We start from the raw sequence: 15,518 nt of genomic DNA, 5'->3' as shown, positions 1-15,518 counted from the left end.
CCGAGCTGTGATGTCTATGTGCACAGCTTCCTGGCAGGTCTCATTTCCAGCAGGGGGCGCTGCTGGGGTGGGGTGGGGTCTGCCGGACACCTGGGTCCGGAGCCAAATCTGCCTGGTCAGAATAAAGCGAATCCTTTTTACTCCTTTCAGGCGGCTGCGTCCGGAGGCTTTTCTGTCCGCGAGCCCTGGGTTGCCCCCCGCTGGCCCCCGCAGCCCGGGCCCCAGAAGCTGGGCTACTCCCCCACGGGAATGGCTCCCAGGGATCTTACCACCCCCCCCCTGCTCTAACCACCAGCCCCCACTCCTCTGACAGAGCCAGGGAGAGAACCCAGGAGTCCTGGCTCCCAGCCCCCCCTGCTCTAACCACCAGCCCCCACTCCCCTCCCAGAGCTGGGGAGAGAATCCAGGAGTCCTGGCTCCCAGCCCCCCTGCTCTAACCACCAGCCCCCACTGCCCTCCCAGAGCCGGGAGAGAACCCAGATGTGACGAACTGGGAAGGTTCTTAATGTTTTCTCTGAATACTGTGTTGGTGCCTCAGTGTCCCCATGGCAGTTCTTAATATCTGGCAGAGCAAAGGGCCAGTGCCCCTAAATGCCTGGCACTCTGTCTCCTGGCAACTGATGGCCTGGGCCCCCCCTGCAAAGGTGCCAGCTGAAGGTGTTGGAGACAAAGGGGTCAGGTGACCTCCTGGCCCGGGAAAGGGGCTGAGCAGAGAGGAGGGGCTGGAGGGGGTCAGTCTGGAGCTGGCTGGGGACGAGGAGTGAGGGCAGAGGTGGGGGTCTGGCTCACTGCCCCCCAGAATGGACCCGGCTGAGGGGTCCGGTTCGCTGTACCTACAAGTTGTGTTAGACCCTGTTCCTGTCATCGAATAAACCTCTGTGTTAGTGGCTGGCTGAGAGTCACGTCTGACTGCGAAGTGGGGGGGCAGGACCCTCTGGCCCCCCCCCAGGACCCCGCTGGGGCGGGCTCGCTGTGGGAAGCGCACGGAGGGGCAGAGGATGCTGAATGCTCCAAGGAGAGACCCAGGAGGTGAAGCCGTGTGAGCTTCTTGCCCTGAACAAGTCTGCTCCAAGGGAGAGGAGGCTCCCAGAGTCCTGCCTGGCTGGTGGGGAGCAGTTCCAGAGCATCGCCCAGTGACTCCGTGACACCAGGAGTCCTGGCTCCCAGCACCCCCTGCCCTGACCCACCATCCCCCACTCCCGTCCCAGAGCCAGGACAGAACCCAGGAGTCCTGGCTCCCAGCCCTGCATTAGGGGTGGTGACTGGCGGGGAGGGGGGTTGGAAGGGGGGCTGAAAAACGAGGAAACAATTTTATGGTGATTCCGCCTGCCCAGTGAAGCCGCAACAGGAAATTCCAGCCCCACAGGTGGTGCCCCTCACTCCCAACCCGCAGCCCCCGGCCCTGCCGGTGCCCCTCACTCCTGACCCGCAGCCCCCCCAGCCCAGCTGGTGCCCCTCACTCCCAACCCACAGTCCCCGGCCCTGCTGGTGCCCCTCACTCCTGACCCACAGCCCCCCCAGCCCAGCTGGTGCCCCTCACTCCTGACCCACAGCCCCTGCTGGCCAGGTCCTGGGCTCCCCCCACCTCTGACCACCAGCTCCCAGCGCGCCCCCGCCCCCGAGCCGGGAGAGAACCCAGGCGTCCTGGCTCCCAGTCCCCCCTGCTTTAACCACCAGACTCCACTCCCCTCCCAGAGCCAGGAGAGAACCCAGGAGTCCGGACTCCCGGCCGCTGTCCTAGTCCCTAGAAGCTGATACCATCTTACAGCATGAGTCCCCAACTAATGAGGCGTTGAATGACGTGCAAGAAACAAGGGGGAGGGCAGCACGGGGGGGGGGGTGAATTCCTGGACAGGGGTAAGCTGCTGTAACAGCCTTAAAGTCCCAAAATCTCTGGGGGTGGGGGTGCTGGGAGCCCGGACTCCTGGGTTCGCTCCCCAGCTCTGGGAGGGGAGTGGGGGCTGGCGGTTAGAGCTGGGGGGCTGGGAGCCAGGACTCCTGGGTTCTCTCCCCGGCTCTGGGAGGGGAGGGGGGGCTGGTGGGTCAGAGCAGCGGGGCTGGGAACCAGGACTCCTGAGTTCTCTCCCCGGCTCTGGGAGGGGAGTGGGGGCTGGTGGGTTAGAGCGGGGGGGCTGGGAGCCAGGACTCCTGGGTTCTCTCCCCGGCTTGGGGAGGGGAGGGGAGGGGGGGCTGGTGGGTTAGAGCAGGGGGGGCTGGGAGCCAGGACTCCTGGGTTCTCTCCCCGGTTCTGGGAGGGGAGTGGGGGCTGGTGGGTTAGAGCGGGGGGGCTGGGAGCCAGGACTCCTGGGTTCTCTCCTTGGCTCGGGGAGGGGAGTGGGGGCTGGTGGGTTAGAGCAGGGGGGCTGGGAGCCAGGACACCTGGGTTCTCTCCCAGCTCTGGGAAGGCAGGACCCCACCCCCATCCCGCTGGGGGTCAGAATCTACCAAGATCTTTATTTATTCTGGCTGGACTCCAGGACCCGCCTTCCTTCTCTCACCCCGCCCCAGCCCCCCCATTCCTCTGCCCGGTCTCAGCAGAGCCCCAGTTGTCATCTCGGGGGGGCCAGCACTTGTGCTTCTACCTCTCCAGGGAAGGGGGGGCTGGGAAAAGAACCCAGGAGATCAGGAGGGGGGTCTCTGTGGCTGGGTGTATTCTGGGGGTGAACCTGCAGCTGGTAGGGGTTTTGCAGAAAGGTAAGTGCAGGGCCCCTCTTTATCGTTTGGAGAGAACCCAGGCGTCCTGGCTCCCCTCCCCCCACCGCACCTGCTCCAACCTACCAGCCCCCTCCCAGAACTGGGGGTAGCAGCAGAGTGGGGGGCCCCAGGGCGTTGTAGGAGAGGTGCAGGGCTAGGAGGGGGGGGCTAGGAAACCCAGGTGGAGAAGTAGGGGGGGCTAGTGGTTAGAGTGGGGGGAGGGCGGACTGGGAGCCCACACTCCTGGGTTTTCTCCCCAACTCTGTTACTGGCTCACTGGGTGATCATGACCAAGTGATTTGCCCTCCCTGTGCCTCAGTTTCCTCATGTGAATGGGGGTCTCTGGCCCTTCTGGGGTGCCGGCAGGGTTCCTGTGGCCCAGCCCAGAAGGGTGCAGTCTGGGGGAGCAGCCCAGGCGCCGGCCTAGAGGGTGTGACGGGGCTTTTCCGAGGGGCCGGGTTTGGTTGTGTTGCATTGGCCTGGTGCCCTGCACTGAATTGTGCGTTGCGTTTGCAAGGTCCCCGACCCTGCGGCGTTGGCTCGGCTGGCACCAGCATGCGCGGGGCTGCAGCGGGAGCTCGTGTTGCAGCCTGGGGTGGCCTCTTCCCGGCCTGTGTTGCCTTGGGGGGGCCAGGGGGGCATCGTGCGACTGACCTGCCCAGCCTGCGTGTTTCGCTGCCTGGGCGTGTTGCGGCGTTTGCCGGCACGGCTGTGGCTGCGTCCGGCCCTGGTTCTGCCGCGTTGTCCCCCAGCGTTGCAGGATCGTGCCTGAGACTGACAAGGTGCCGGTGCGTGGTTGTGCGGCTTCCCACGGCTAGCAGCCAGGCTGGGTAAGGAATGGGGTCCCTGGCCCCCATCTGTCAGCGGGTGGGGATGGATGATCATTGCCTGTTGGGTTCACTCCCCGGGGCACCTGCCATTGGCCTGTCGGGAGACAGGACCTTTGCTCTGACCCGGTCCGGCTGTTCTTATGCGCCAGGACCCTGCCTTGCTGCGCTGTGGTGTCGGCCGGGGGCTGCCCGTTGTGGGCCCCCCCTCACCCCGTCCCTCTCCCTCCAGCTCGCCATGGCTAACGCCTCCCTGGCTCCCAACGCCTCCCTCCCGGACGACCGCGACCAAGCCCTGGCTGTGGCCGAGGTGACCGTCTTGAGCGTGGTCTTCGTGCTGGCCACGCTGAGCAACGGGCTGGTGCTGGCGGCGCTGGGCCGGCGCCGTGCCCGCTCTGCCCCCATGCACCGCTTCATCTGCCACCTATGCCTGGCCGACCTGGCGGTGGCCCTTTTCCAGGTGCTGCCGCAGCTGCTGTGGGACGTCACCGACCGGTTCCTGGGCCCCGACCCCCTGTGCCGGGCCGTCAAGTACCTGCAGGTGGTGGCCATGTTTGCCTCGTCCTACGTCATCCTGGCCATGACCTACGACAGGCACCGGGCCATCTGCCGGCCAGCCGTGGCCTTCCGCCGGGGCCGCGTCAGCTGGAAGGCCCCGTTGGTGGCAGCGTGGGGATCCGCGCTGCTGGTCAGCCTGCCCCAGCTCTTCATCTTCTCCAAGGTGCAGCTGCCCGAGGGAGCCAGCGACTGCTGGGCCACCTTCGCCGAGCCCTGGGGGGCCCGGGCCTATGTCAGCTGGGTCACCCTCATGGTCTTCGCCCTGCCCACCCTCTTCATTGCCGCCTGCCAGGCCCTGATCTTCCGCGAGGTGGCCAGGAGCCTGGGCCGGGGTCCCCGGGGGGCCCAGGGCAGGGGGGTCTCGGCGGCCGTGGCCAAGACGCTGCGCATGACGCTGGTCATCGTGCTGGTCTACGTGCTCTGCTGGGCCCCCTACTTCTGCGTCCAGCTCTGGGCCGTGTGGGACCCCCGGGCGCCTGTGGAAGGTGAGACCTCCCTGGCCTGGAGACCTCCCCCTCCTGCATGGAGACTCCCCCCCTGCACACACCCCGGCCTGGAGACCTCCCCCTCAGCACCTGCCCTGCCCAGACACCTCACCTCCCCGGCCTGCAGACCTCCCCCCTGCACAGAGACCTGCACCCCCTACCTCCCCCCACCCAGAGACCTCCCCCCCAACACAGCCCCTCCCCTCCAGCCTGGAGACCTCTCCCCCTGCCTGGAGACTCCCCCCCTGCCCCCCCCCAGACTGGAGACCTCCCCCTCAGCACAGCCTCTCTCCCCGACCTGGAGACCTCCCCCCCCCTGCATGGAGACTCCCCTCCTGCACCCCTCCCGCCTGATACTTCCCCCCCCAGCACAGCCCCTCCCCCCTGCATGGAGACTCCCCCCCTGCACACACTCCAGCCTGGACACCTCCCCCCCCTGCATGGAGACCTCCCCCGCCCAGCACCCACCCTGCCCAGACACCTCACTCCCCTGCACCCTACCGTCCGGGATATCTCACCCCCCCACACTCCCCCTCCCCCTGGCCCAGAGACCTCTGCCCTCCGCCCCCCGTCTTCCTGGACACCTCCCCCTCAGCACCCGCCCTGCCTGGACACCTCACCCCCCTGCCCCCCCCAGCCCCACCCAGTTCTGAGCCCAGAGACCTCATTAGGAGGCTGTGGGTCGGGAGTGAGGGGCACCAGCAGAGCAGGGGGCTGCGGGTCGGGAGTGAGGGGCGCCGGCTGAGCTGGGTGGGGGAAGCCCAGGGCTGGGCTAGCAGGGGCTGTGGGTTGGGAGTGAGGGGCACCGGCAGGGTGCAGGCGGGACAGGGCTGGGCTAGCAGGGGCTGCAGATTGGGAGTGAGGGGCACCGGCTGTGCTGGGGGGCCCAGGGGGCTGCAGGTCGGCAGTGAGGGGCACCTGCAGAGCTGGGGCTGCAAGTCGGGAGTGAGGGGCACTGGCAGAGCTGGGGGCTGCAGGTCGGGAGTGAGGGGCACTGGCAGAGCTGACCTACCCCCCTTTGCCCCCCCAGGACCAGCCTTTACCCTGCTGATGTTACTGGCCAGCCTGAACAGCTGCACGAACCCCTGGATTTACGGGGCTTTCAGCAGCAGCGTCTCGGGGGAGCTGAGCCGCCTGGTGTGCCCCCGGCTGTCCCGGCCCCGCGCTGGGTCCCTGCCCAGCGACTCCACCCTCACGGGCACTTCGGGGCTGAGCCGGGACCCCCCGGCCTGAGAGCCCCCCATGGGCAGCCAGGGGCCCCAGGGACAGACGCGGTGTCCTACAAGCCGAAGCCAGGGGAGGGGTGCTCGGGCTTTGGGGGGGGGGTTCCTGGAGGGGCCAGCAGGGGGAATCTGGCTGGGGGGGTCACACTTGGGTGAGGCCTGGATCCATTTGGGGGAGCAAAGGGACCCCCGTTTAAACCCCACTCCCTGAGGGGCCAAACCAGCGCCTGTGAAAGTCACCCCAATAAAAGCGGGGAAGGAGAGAGAGGGTCTGTGATCACTGGGGAAAGGGGGGGGCCGGAATGGGCACCAGCGGGTTGTGGGGGGAGGTAGATGGACGCGGTGTAGTTTGGTCTGATCACCAGTAGATGGCGTCAAAAACACATCTATTCCAGCCGCTTTTAGATAACACCCCGGCCCGTGCCCAGAGCCAGGGGAGAACCCAGGAGTCCTGGCTCCCAGCCCCGCCTGCTCCGACCCCCCAGCCCCCACTCCCCCCCAGGGCCGGGAGAGAACCCAGGAGTCCTGGCTCCCAGCCCCCCCTGCTCCGACCACCAGCACCCGCCTCCCCTCCCAGAGCCAGGGGAGAACCCAGGAGTCCGGGCTCCCAGCCCCCCCTGCTCCGACCCCCCAGCCCCCACTCCCCCCCCAGGGCCGGGAGAGAACCCAGGAGTCCTGGCTCCCAACCCCCCTGCTCTAACCCACCAGCCCCCACTCCCCTCCCAGAGCCGGGAGAGAACCCAGGAGTCCTGGCTCCCAGCCCCCCCCCCGCTCTAACCCACCAGCCCCCACTCCCCTCCCAGAGCCGGGAGAGAACCCAGGAGTCCTGGCTCCCAGCCCCCCCCCCGCTCTAACCCACCAGCCCCCACTCCCCTCCCAGAGCCGGGAGAGAACCCAGGAGTCCTGGCTCCCAGCCCTGCCCTGCTCCGACCCCCCAGCCCCCACTCCCCTCCTAGAGCCAGGAGAGAACCCAGGAGTCCTGGCTCCCAGCCCTGCCCTGCTCCGACCCCCCAGCCCCCACTCCCCCCCCAGAGCCGGGAGAGAACCCAGGAGTCCTGGCTCCCAGGCCCCGCACTTGGGTTTCCCCCACGTGCGGCTGGTCCCTTTCCCCGCTGTGCCCCTGGCCCGGGCCTCGGGCCTGCTCCTCGCTGGCTGCACATCTGGGCAGGTGGGGGGGCCCCAGCACCCTGAAAACCCTGCCCCACCCCCACCCCCAAACTGCGCCCCCCCGAGCTCGCCCTGGATGTGGTGGTGCCCCCCCCCTTGTGGGGCTGGGGGGCAGGACTCCACCGCGGGGGCGGGGGGGGTTGGGGCACTGCTATAGGGAAGCTCGCAGTCTTAGCACGTGTCTCTAGCTGCACCCTCATTGGACCATGTCGCTGTCACCGTAGGCCATGCCAGCTTCTGATTGGCTGCTTGGGGGGGGTCTAGGCAGGATTCTAAGGGAAAGGTGTTGGCTGGCCGGTGAATGGCTGGTGAAAGCGTCAATCTCTTCTCTCCTGGCCTCTTATTGGTTAAGTCGGCAAAGACCTCGCGTCTCTTAAGTCGTCCTAGAAGGTGATTGGACATTTTGAGGAATTGTGTTCTGTGATTGGCTGAAAGGGGAAGGGACGGATCATAACCAATCTCCGGAACTGGGATTGGTGAGTTTGATTCGGAGGCGGGCCTTGTGCGCCATCGGGGTGTCCGATTGGTCGGCAGCGCGGTCTCGGGTAACCGCAGCTCCCACTCCGCCTCGTGACATCAACCCGCCTCCTTCCGGCCGATTGGCCAGGCCTGCAGCCAATGAGCGGGGAGCGTGCTGCGGAATGGCCATGCGATTGGCTGACCCCGGGGATGACCCGGCTTCGCGCCGCAATTGGCTGCTCGCGGCCACCTGCCTCCCCGCCCGGGCAGGGTATTGGCGAGAGCCGCTGGGGAGGCGGGGCCTGTCCGGGAACCGCCCCCTGGGTCTCGGCAGCCGCGCGGGGCCGCCGCTGGGAGAGAGACGCGGAGCCGGAGCCGGAGTCGGAGCCATGAACATCCGGAACGCGCGGGTGCGGGGGCGGGGCCGGACGCCTGGGTCCCGGGGGGGGCTCGGGGCGGGGGCGGGGCCGGACGCCTGGGTCCCGGGGGGGATCGGGGCCGGGGCGGGGCCGGACGCCTGGGTCCCGGGGGGGCTCGGGGCCGGGGCGGAGCCGGACGCCTGGGTCCCGGGGGGGCTCGGGGCGGGGGCGGGGCCGGACGCCTGGGTCCCGGGGGCGGGGGCGGGGCCGGACGCCTGGGTCCCGGGGGCGGGGGCGGGGCCGGACGCCTGGGTCCCGGGGGGATCGGGGCGGGGGCGGGGCCGAACGCCTGGGTCCCGGGGGGATCGGGGCGGGGGCGGGGCCGGACGCCTGGGTCCCGGGGGGGGCTCGGGGCGGGGGCGGGGCCGGACGCCTGGGTCCCGGGGGGGGCTCGGGGCGGGGGCGGGGCCGGACGCCTGGGTCCCGGGGGGGGCTCGGGGCGGGGGCGGGGCCGGACGCCTGGGTCCCGGGGGGGGCTCGGGGCGGGGGCGGGGCCGGACGCCTGGGTCCCGGGGGGGGCTCGGGGCGGGGGGCGGGGCCGGACGCCTGGGTCCCGGGGGGGGCTCGGGGCGGGGGCGGGGCCGGACGCCTGGGTCCCGGGGGGGATCGGGGCCGGGGCGGGGCCGGACGCCTGGGTCCCGGGGGGGCTCGGGGCGGGGGCGGGGCCGGACGCCTGGGTCCCGGGGGGGGTCGGGGCGGGGGCGGGGCCGGACGCCTGGGTCCCGGGGGGTCCCGGGGGCGGGGGCGGGGCCGGACGCCTGGGTCCCGGGGGCGGGGGCGGGGCCGGACGCCTGGGTCCCGGGGGCGGGGGCGGGGCCGGACACCTGGGTCCCGGGGGGATCGGGGCGGGGGCGGGGCCGAACGCCTGGGTCCCGGGGGGATCGGGGCGGGGGCGGGGCCGGACGCCTGGGTCCCCGCTGACGCCGCCCCCCCGCAGCCCGAGGACCTGACGAACATGCAGCACTGCAACCTGCTCTGCCTGCCCGAGAACTACCAGATGAAATATTACTTCTACCACGGGCTGTCCTGGCCGCAGGTGCGCCGGGGGGGCCGGACGCCTGGGTTCTCCCGGGGGGGGCGGGAGGAGGGGGCCGGACGCCTGGGTTCTCCCGGGGGGGGGGGCGGGAGGAGGGGGCCGGACGCCTGGGTTCTCCCGGGGGGGGGGGGAGCGGGAGGAGGGGGCCGGGCGCCTGGGTTCTCCCCGGGGGGGGGAGGAGGGGGCCGGGCGCCTGGGTTCTCCCCGGGGGGGGGAGCGGGAGGAGGGGGCCGGGCGCCTGGGGTTCCCTGGGGGGGGAGCGGGAGGAGGGGACCGGATGCCTGGGGTCCCCCGGGGGGGGAGTGAGACGAGGGGGCCGGGCGCCTGGGGTCCCCCCCCCAGGAGGAGGATGGGGCGTTCCAGGGGAGCTGGTTACAGGCAGGTGGGAGGGGACGTGTCCTGGGGAGGGATTCCCCGCCAGCCCCCTGATCTCACCCCGGCCGTCTCCCCCCAGCTCTCCTACATCGCTGAGGATGAGAACGGCAAGATCGTGGGCTACGTGCTGGCCAAGATGTGAGTCATGGGGCCGGGGGTCAGCAGCCCCCCAATCCCCGCCCTGCCAAGCCCCCCTTGTCCTCTCAGCTCCCCTGTGCCCTGCCCTGCTCCTGCCCTGGCCCCCCCATCCTCTCCCCTCGCAGCTCCCCCACTGCCCCTCCCCTGTGCCCTGCCCCCCATTCTGCCCGTGGGGCTGGCTCGCCTCTGGGGCTCCATGCTGACTCCTCTCCTGTCACCCTAGGGAAGAGGACCCCGACGACCTGCCCCACGGACACATCACCTCCCTGGTGCGTGGGGTGCACGCGGCGGGAGGGGCTGGAGGGGAGTGGTGCCTGGGGGCTATTGGGGGAGCTGGATGCACATTGGTCGAGGGGGCAGATGTGAGTGGGGGCACCCCGTTTGAGGGGGGCAGGGGCAGACTGGGGTGGGGGGCACTCCGTTCGCAGGGGGTCCGGGTGCAGGTCAAGACACCCCCCTGGCTCTTCTAGGCTGTGAAACGTTCCCACCGGCGCCTGGGGCTGGCGCAGAAGCTGATGGACCAGGCGTCCCGCGCCATGATCGAGAACTTCAACGCCAAGTACGTCTCCCTGCACGTCCGCAAGAGGTGAGCCCCCCCACAGCACCCACCCTGGGACCCCCAGCCCCGGGACTGTCCGGGACCCCTCTGCTCCCCATCTGGAATCCCCCACCCTGGGAGCTCCCAGCCCCGGGACTGCCCGGGACCCCTCTGCTCCCCGTCTGGGATCCCCCACCCTGGGAGCTCCCAACCCCGGGACTGCCGGGGACCCCTCTGCTCCCCATCTGGAATCCCCCACCCTGGGAGCTCCCAGCCCCGGGACTGCCCGGGACCCCCCTGCTCCCCGTCTGGGATCCCCCACCCTGGGAGCTCCCAGCCCCGGGACTGCCCGGGACCCCCCTGCTCCCTGTCTGGGATCCTCCACCCTGGGACCCCCCCAGCCCCGGGACTGCCCGGGACCCCCCTGCTCCCCGTCTGGGATCCCCCACCCTGGGACCCCCCAGCCCCGGGACTGCCCAGGACCCCCCTGCTCCCCATCTGGGATCCCCCAACCTGGGACCCCCCAGCCCCGGGACTGCCGGGGACCCCTCTGCTCCCCATCTGAGATCCCCCACCCTGGGACCCCCCCAGCCCCGGGACTGTCCGGGACCCCTCTGCTCCCCATCTGGAATCCCCCACCCTGGGAGCTCCCAGCCCCAGGACTGCCCGGGACCCCCCTGCTCCCCGTCTGGGATCCCCCACCCTGGGAGCTCCCAGCCCCGGGACTGCCCGGGACCCCTCTGCTCCCCATCTGGGATCCCCCAACCTGGGACCCCCCAGCCCCGGGACTGCCCGGGACCCCTCTGCTCCCCATCTGGGATCCCCCACTTTGGGACCCCCCCAGCCCCGGGACTGCCTGGGACCCCTCTGCTCCCCGTCTGGGATCCCCCACCCTGGGAGCTCCCAGCCCCGGGACTGCCTGGGACCCCTCTGCTCCCCGTCTGGGATCCCCCACCCTGGGACCCCCCAGCCCCGGGACTGCCGGGGACCCCTCTGCTCCCCATCTGGGATCCCCCACCCTGGGAGCTCCCAGCCCCAGGACTGCCCGGGACCCCCCCTGCTCCCCATCTGGGATCCCCCACCCTGGGAGCTCCCAGCCCCGGGACTGCCCGGGACCCCCCTGCTCCCTGTCTGGGATCCTCCACCCTGGGACCCCCCCAGCCCCGGGACTGCCCGGGATCCCCCTGCTCCCCGTCTGGGATCCCCCACCCTGGGACCCCCCAGCCCCGGGACTGCCGGGGACCCCTCTGCTCCCCATCTGGGATCCCCCACCCTGGGACCCCCCCAGCCCCAGGACTGCCCGGGACCCCTCTGCTCCCCATCTGGGATCCCCCACCCTGGGAGCTCCCAGCCCCAGGACTGCCCGGGACCCCCCTGCTCCCCATCTGGGATCCCCCACCCTGGGACCCCCCAGCTCCAGGACTGCCCGGGACCCCTCTGCTCCCCGTCTGGGATCCCCCACCCTGGGAGCTCCCAGCCCCAGGACTGCCCGGGACCCCCCTGCTCCCTGTCTGGGATCCTCCACCCTGGGACTCCCCAGCCCCGGGACTGCCCGGGACCCCCCTGCTCCCCGTCTGGGATCCCCCACCCTGGGACCCCCCCAGCCCCGGGACTGCCCGGGACCCCCTTGCTCCCCGTCTGGGATCCCCCACCCTGGGACCCCCCCAGCCCCGGGACTGCCTTCCTTGAGGTTCTCCCCGCACCCCCAAGCAATAAACAGCCCGGCTGGTTCTTGTGGCTTTCCCAGCTTTTCATGCCCAGGAGAAAAACCCCTTTGCCTGGGGGGGCCCAGCACTTCCCCTGTTGAGTGTTTCCAGGTGTGTTGTTGCAGGGAGCGTGAGGGCCCCCATGATGTCATCGTCCCCCCTTTCTGTCTTCTCCCCACACTTCCCATGGGGCAGGGCTGTCTCGTAGGGGTTTCTATCGGCCCCAGTCCCTGGGGTGACCTGGGCCGTGTGCGCGTCTCCTCAGCGAGCCACGGGCGGTGTTTGGCCTTTACCGTCCTGCCTGAAAGGCTGCTTCTTGGGAGGTTGAACCCCCCTCCACATTTCAGTAACACCCCCACATGTGAATACCCCCAACACCCCCACATTTCAGTAACACCCCCACACACACACTGAAAACACGCCAACCCTCTGTCCCCCCACCCTGCCACTGAAAGCTCTGCCTCCCGGCTGCCGGTCTGGGTAACCCCCCGATCTTCACCCAACCCCCCAGGGCAAGCGCTCCCCCCTCAGCTCCGAGCCCCACTGCCCTGTGCCTCCCACCACTGCCCAGAGTCCTGCCTCAGCTGGGCACCTTCTCCACCTTGCTCCTCCTGCCCTGTCTCTGGGGGGGGCCAGCCCTGATGGTGCCTCGTGCCCCCATTTACTGACCCACCCTCTCTTCTCTTGCAGTAACCGGGCGGCTCTTCACCTGTACTCCAACACCCTCAACTTTCAGTGAGTGCGGGGGCACCTGGGTGGGCTGGGCAGCAGTGGGGGGGCAGTGTCTGCCTGGCACCCCCGATGCCAACGTGCTCTCCACACCCCCCAGGATCAGCGAGGTAGAACCCAAATACTATGCAGACGGGGAGGACGCCTACGCCATGAAACGGGACCTGACCCAGATGGCAGACGAGGTTCAGAGAGTGTGTGTGTCGTCCCCCCCCCCGCCCCTAGCCCTGCCAGTGGCCCTCACTCCTGCCCTGCTAGCCCGGCCCTGGACCCCCGCCCAGCCCTGCCGGTGCCCCTCACTCCCGACCCGCAATCCCTGCCAGCCTGGCACTGCCCTGCCCCCCCCCGCGCCACGCCGTGCCGGTGCCCCTCACTCCTGACTCGCAGCCCCTGCCAGCCTGGCCCTGTCCCCCTCCCCCCCCAGCCCTGCCAGTGGCCCTCACTCCTGCCCTGCCAGCCCGGCCATGGACCCCCCCCCCCCGAGCCCTGCTGGTGCCCCTCACTCCCAACCCGCAATCCCTGCCGGCCCTGCCCTGCACCGCCCCCCCCCCCGAGCCCTGCCGGTGCCCCTCACTCCCGACCCGCAGCCCCTGCCAGCCCGGCCCTGCCCCCCGCAGCCCTGCCAGTGGCCCTCACTCCTGCCCTGCTAGCCCGGCCATGGACCTCACCCCCCCAGCCCTGCTGGTGTCCCTCACTCCTGACTCGCAGTACCTGCCAGCCCTGCCGGTGCCCCTCACTCCCGACCCGCAGCCCTGCCGGTGCCCCTCACTCCCGACCGCAGCTCTGCCGGTGCCCCTCACTCCCGGCCCTGCCCCCCCCCCCAGCTCTGCCGGTGCCCCTCACTCCTGACCCGCAATCCCTGCCAGCCCAGCCCTGTGCCCCCCAGCCCTGCCGGTGCCCCTCACTCCCGACCCGCAGCCCTGCCGGTGCCCCTCACTCCCGACCCGCAGCTCTGCCGGTGCCCCTCACTCCCGGCCCTGCCCCCCCCCCAGCTCTGCCGGTGCCCCTCACTCCTGACCCGCAATCCCTGCCAGCCCAGCCCTGTGCCCCCCAGCCCTGCCAGTGCCCCTCACTCCTGATCCACAATCCCTGCCACCCTGGCCCTGCCCCCCCTCCCCCAGCCCTGCCAGTGGCCCTCACTCCTGCCCTGCTAGCCTGGCCCTGGACCCCCTCCCCCCCCAGCCCTGCTGGTGTCCCTCATTCCTGACCCACAGCCCCTGCCAGCCCAGCCCAGCCCTGCCCCTTCCCCCCCCCAGCTCTGCCGGTGCCCCTCACTCCCGACCCACAGCCCCTGCCAGCCCAGCCCTGCCCCCTCCCTCCCCCAGCCCTGCCAGTGCCCCTCACTCCCGACCTACAGCCCCTGCCAACCCAGCCCTGCCCCCCCTGGCCCTGCCGGTGCCCCTCACTCCCAACCCGCAGCCCCTGCTAGCTTGGCCCTGCGCTCCCCCCCAGCCCTGCTGGTGCCCCTGTGACCAAGCGGTTCTGGCGGGACCCAACTGAGGTGCCAGTTCAGGACCAATCGCTTAAACAGGGCAGTTACAGCCCCAGGCTGGGGTTTTCCACCTCTACGGCACTGACCAGCCGGACCCAGAGGACTTTGGTCTCACCCCCCCGGCTAACCACGAGTCACACACACGATTCCCTCAGACACTCCAGTCTCCCAGTGCCCCCACCTGCGCCACTCGGCAGGGGATGGATGGGTATGAAACCCAACACCCCAGTAAAGGACCAAGGTTCTCTCGATCCCAAAGAATCAGGCCCCAGACCCAAGTCAATACACACATCAGATCTTACCCCCAATCCCGCTGGTGCCAACCCTCTAGAATCTAAAATCGAAAGGTTTAGTCATAAAAGGGAAAAGATCCAGACGGGAGCTAGAATTGGTGACATGGAATCAGTTCCATCCAGTGATGGCAGAGTCCTTGGGTCAGGCTTGTAGCCATGACGGAGGAGCCTGCAGGTTCAGATCCCGTCCCTGGAACATGCCCCGCTGGGACGGGTCGTTCAGTCCTTTGTTCAGAGCTTCAGTTCGTAGCAAAGTCCCCAGAGCTCAGGGGCAGGATTGAGGACCAGGTGGAGACGAGGCCTCGGCCTTTTCTAGGCTTTTCCAGGTGTAAGAACCTCTTTGTTCTCACTGTGGAAAATTTACAGCAACGTGGAGCCTGGGGTCACCTGGGCCAGGCCCTGCACTTGGCTGAGTCACAAGGCGGATCTGCCTCCTCGCCATGGGTCAGTTGCAGCTGATGGGCCGTAACGGGCTCCCAAGCTGGCCAGGCCGAGCTGACCCCAACTCGTCTGGGGTGTCACCCCGAGGCACAGCCCGAGTGTGAAGCACAGACAGGACAGAGCCGATATTCACAACTTCCACTACAAAATGACACGTGCACCCGGGCAGCACAATCCTACCCAGCACCCCGCAACCTGGCCTAGACACCGCAGCTCACCCCCTGCACATGCGATTTGCTGCCACGACAGGACCTAGCTTGCACCCGTGTTCTAGATGGTCCCAGATTATCTCAGTAATGTCACAGCCCCTCACTCCTGACCCGCAGCCCCTGCCGTCCGGCCCCCCTGACCCTTCCTCTCCCCACAGCTGAGGCAGCAGCTGGAGCTGAAGGAGCGGACCCGGCAGCCGGCACTGGAGCACAAGGCCAATCATGGAGGGGACTGCTGCCCGGGGATGGCAGGGGGCCCGGGGGCCCCCGAGGACAGTGGGGGGGACAGCAAGGACGTGAGCGAGGCCACGGAGAGCACCGACGTGAAGGACAGTTCCGAGGCCTCCGACTCGGCCTCCTAGGGCCCCCCCGCCCTGGGGCACCAGCACAGCCAGCCCAATAAAGGTCACTGCTGAGCCATGCAGGGTGTGTGGTCTCTGCCCTCCCACCGGGAGCGGTGCCTGGCTCCGAACAGCCCCCTCGGCCTCACATGCCCCGGGATGTGCCCTTGCAGCCCCCCCCCCCCCCCCCGCTGCGTCTGCGGGTGGGGTGAACGTGGGGGAGAGCGGGGAGGTTTGGAATCGCCTGGCCCATCCTTAGATAATGGAGTCATGGCCCAGCTGGGTTGGTCCCAAGCCCCCTGCCCCCCATAACCACCACAGCTCCCCAGGGGCTGCCCCCACCTGACTGCCACATGGGGGTCACACTGTGAAAAGAATTAGCAGCCTC

The 15,518-nt window shown here is 69.7% G+C and overlaps 2 protein-coding genes and 1 long non-coding RNA gene across 6 annotated transcripts; 2 read left to right on the top strand and 1 right to left on the bottom strand.

Moving 5' to 3' along the window:
- Positions 1–3,759: 3,759 nt before the first annotated feature.
- AVPR2 (arginine vasopressin receptor 2) lies at positions 3,760–5,797 on the top strand. Its single transcript, XM_050927366.1, has 2 exons — positions 3,760–4,564; positions 5,595–5,797. Exons 1-2 carry the CDS (start codon positions 3,760–3,762, stop codon positions 5,795–5,797), a joined length of 1,008 nt encoding a protein of 335 aa, XP_050783323.1.
- Positions 5,798–7,715: 1,918 nt separating this feature from the next.
- NAA10 (N-alpha-acetyltransferase 10, NatA catalytic subunit) lies at positions 7,716–15,211 on the top strand. Of its 2 annotated transcripts, none has more exons than XM_050927398.1 (8): positions 7,716–7,823; positions 8,770–8,868; positions 9,323–9,381; positions 9,605–9,650; positions 9,852–9,967; positions 12,316–12,360; positions 12,455–12,539; positions 14,948–15,211. In XM_050927398.1, exons 1-8 carry the CDS (start codon positions 7,803–7,805, stop codon positions 15,149–15,151), a joined length of 675 nt encoding a protein of 224 aa, XP_050783355.1. In that variant the 5' UTR covers positions 7,716–7,802; the 3' UTR covers positions 15,152–15,211. The 2 variants fall into 2 exon arrangements, with proteins under 2 accessions (XP_050783355.1, XP_050783356.1); XM_050927399.1 differs by having other exon boundaries at positions 12,455–12,550; positions 14,948–15,044.
- LOC127036488 (uncharacterized) lies at positions 10,132–11,979 on the bottom strand. 3 transcript variants are annotated; one of them, XR_007770138.1, is made up of 3 exons: positions 11,453–11,979; positions 11,137–11,389; positions 10,132–10,249 (listed from the first exon to the last, which is right to left on the bottom strand). It is a non-coding gene; the product is annotated as an uncharacterized LOC127036488 (long non-coding RNA). The 3 variants fall into 3 exon arrangements; XR_007770139.1 differs by having other exon boundaries at positions 11,200–11,389; XR_007770140.1 differs by lacking the exon at positions 10,132–10,249 and adding an exon at positions 10,975–11,009.
- Positions 15,212–15,518: the final 307 nt, after the last annotated feature.

This window comes from Gopherus flavomarginatus, chromosome 18 (assembly GCF_025201925.1).
Source record: "Gopherus flavomarginatus isolate rGopFla2 chromosome 18, rGopFla2.mat.asm, whole genome shotgun sequence".
NCBI classification, from domain to species: domain Eukaryota; kingdom Metazoa; phylum Chordata; order Testudines; family Testudinidae; genus Gopherus; species Gopherus flavomarginatus.
Note: the sequence above shows the minus strand (reverse complement) of the source record. Positions and strands in the feature narration are given on the sequence as shown.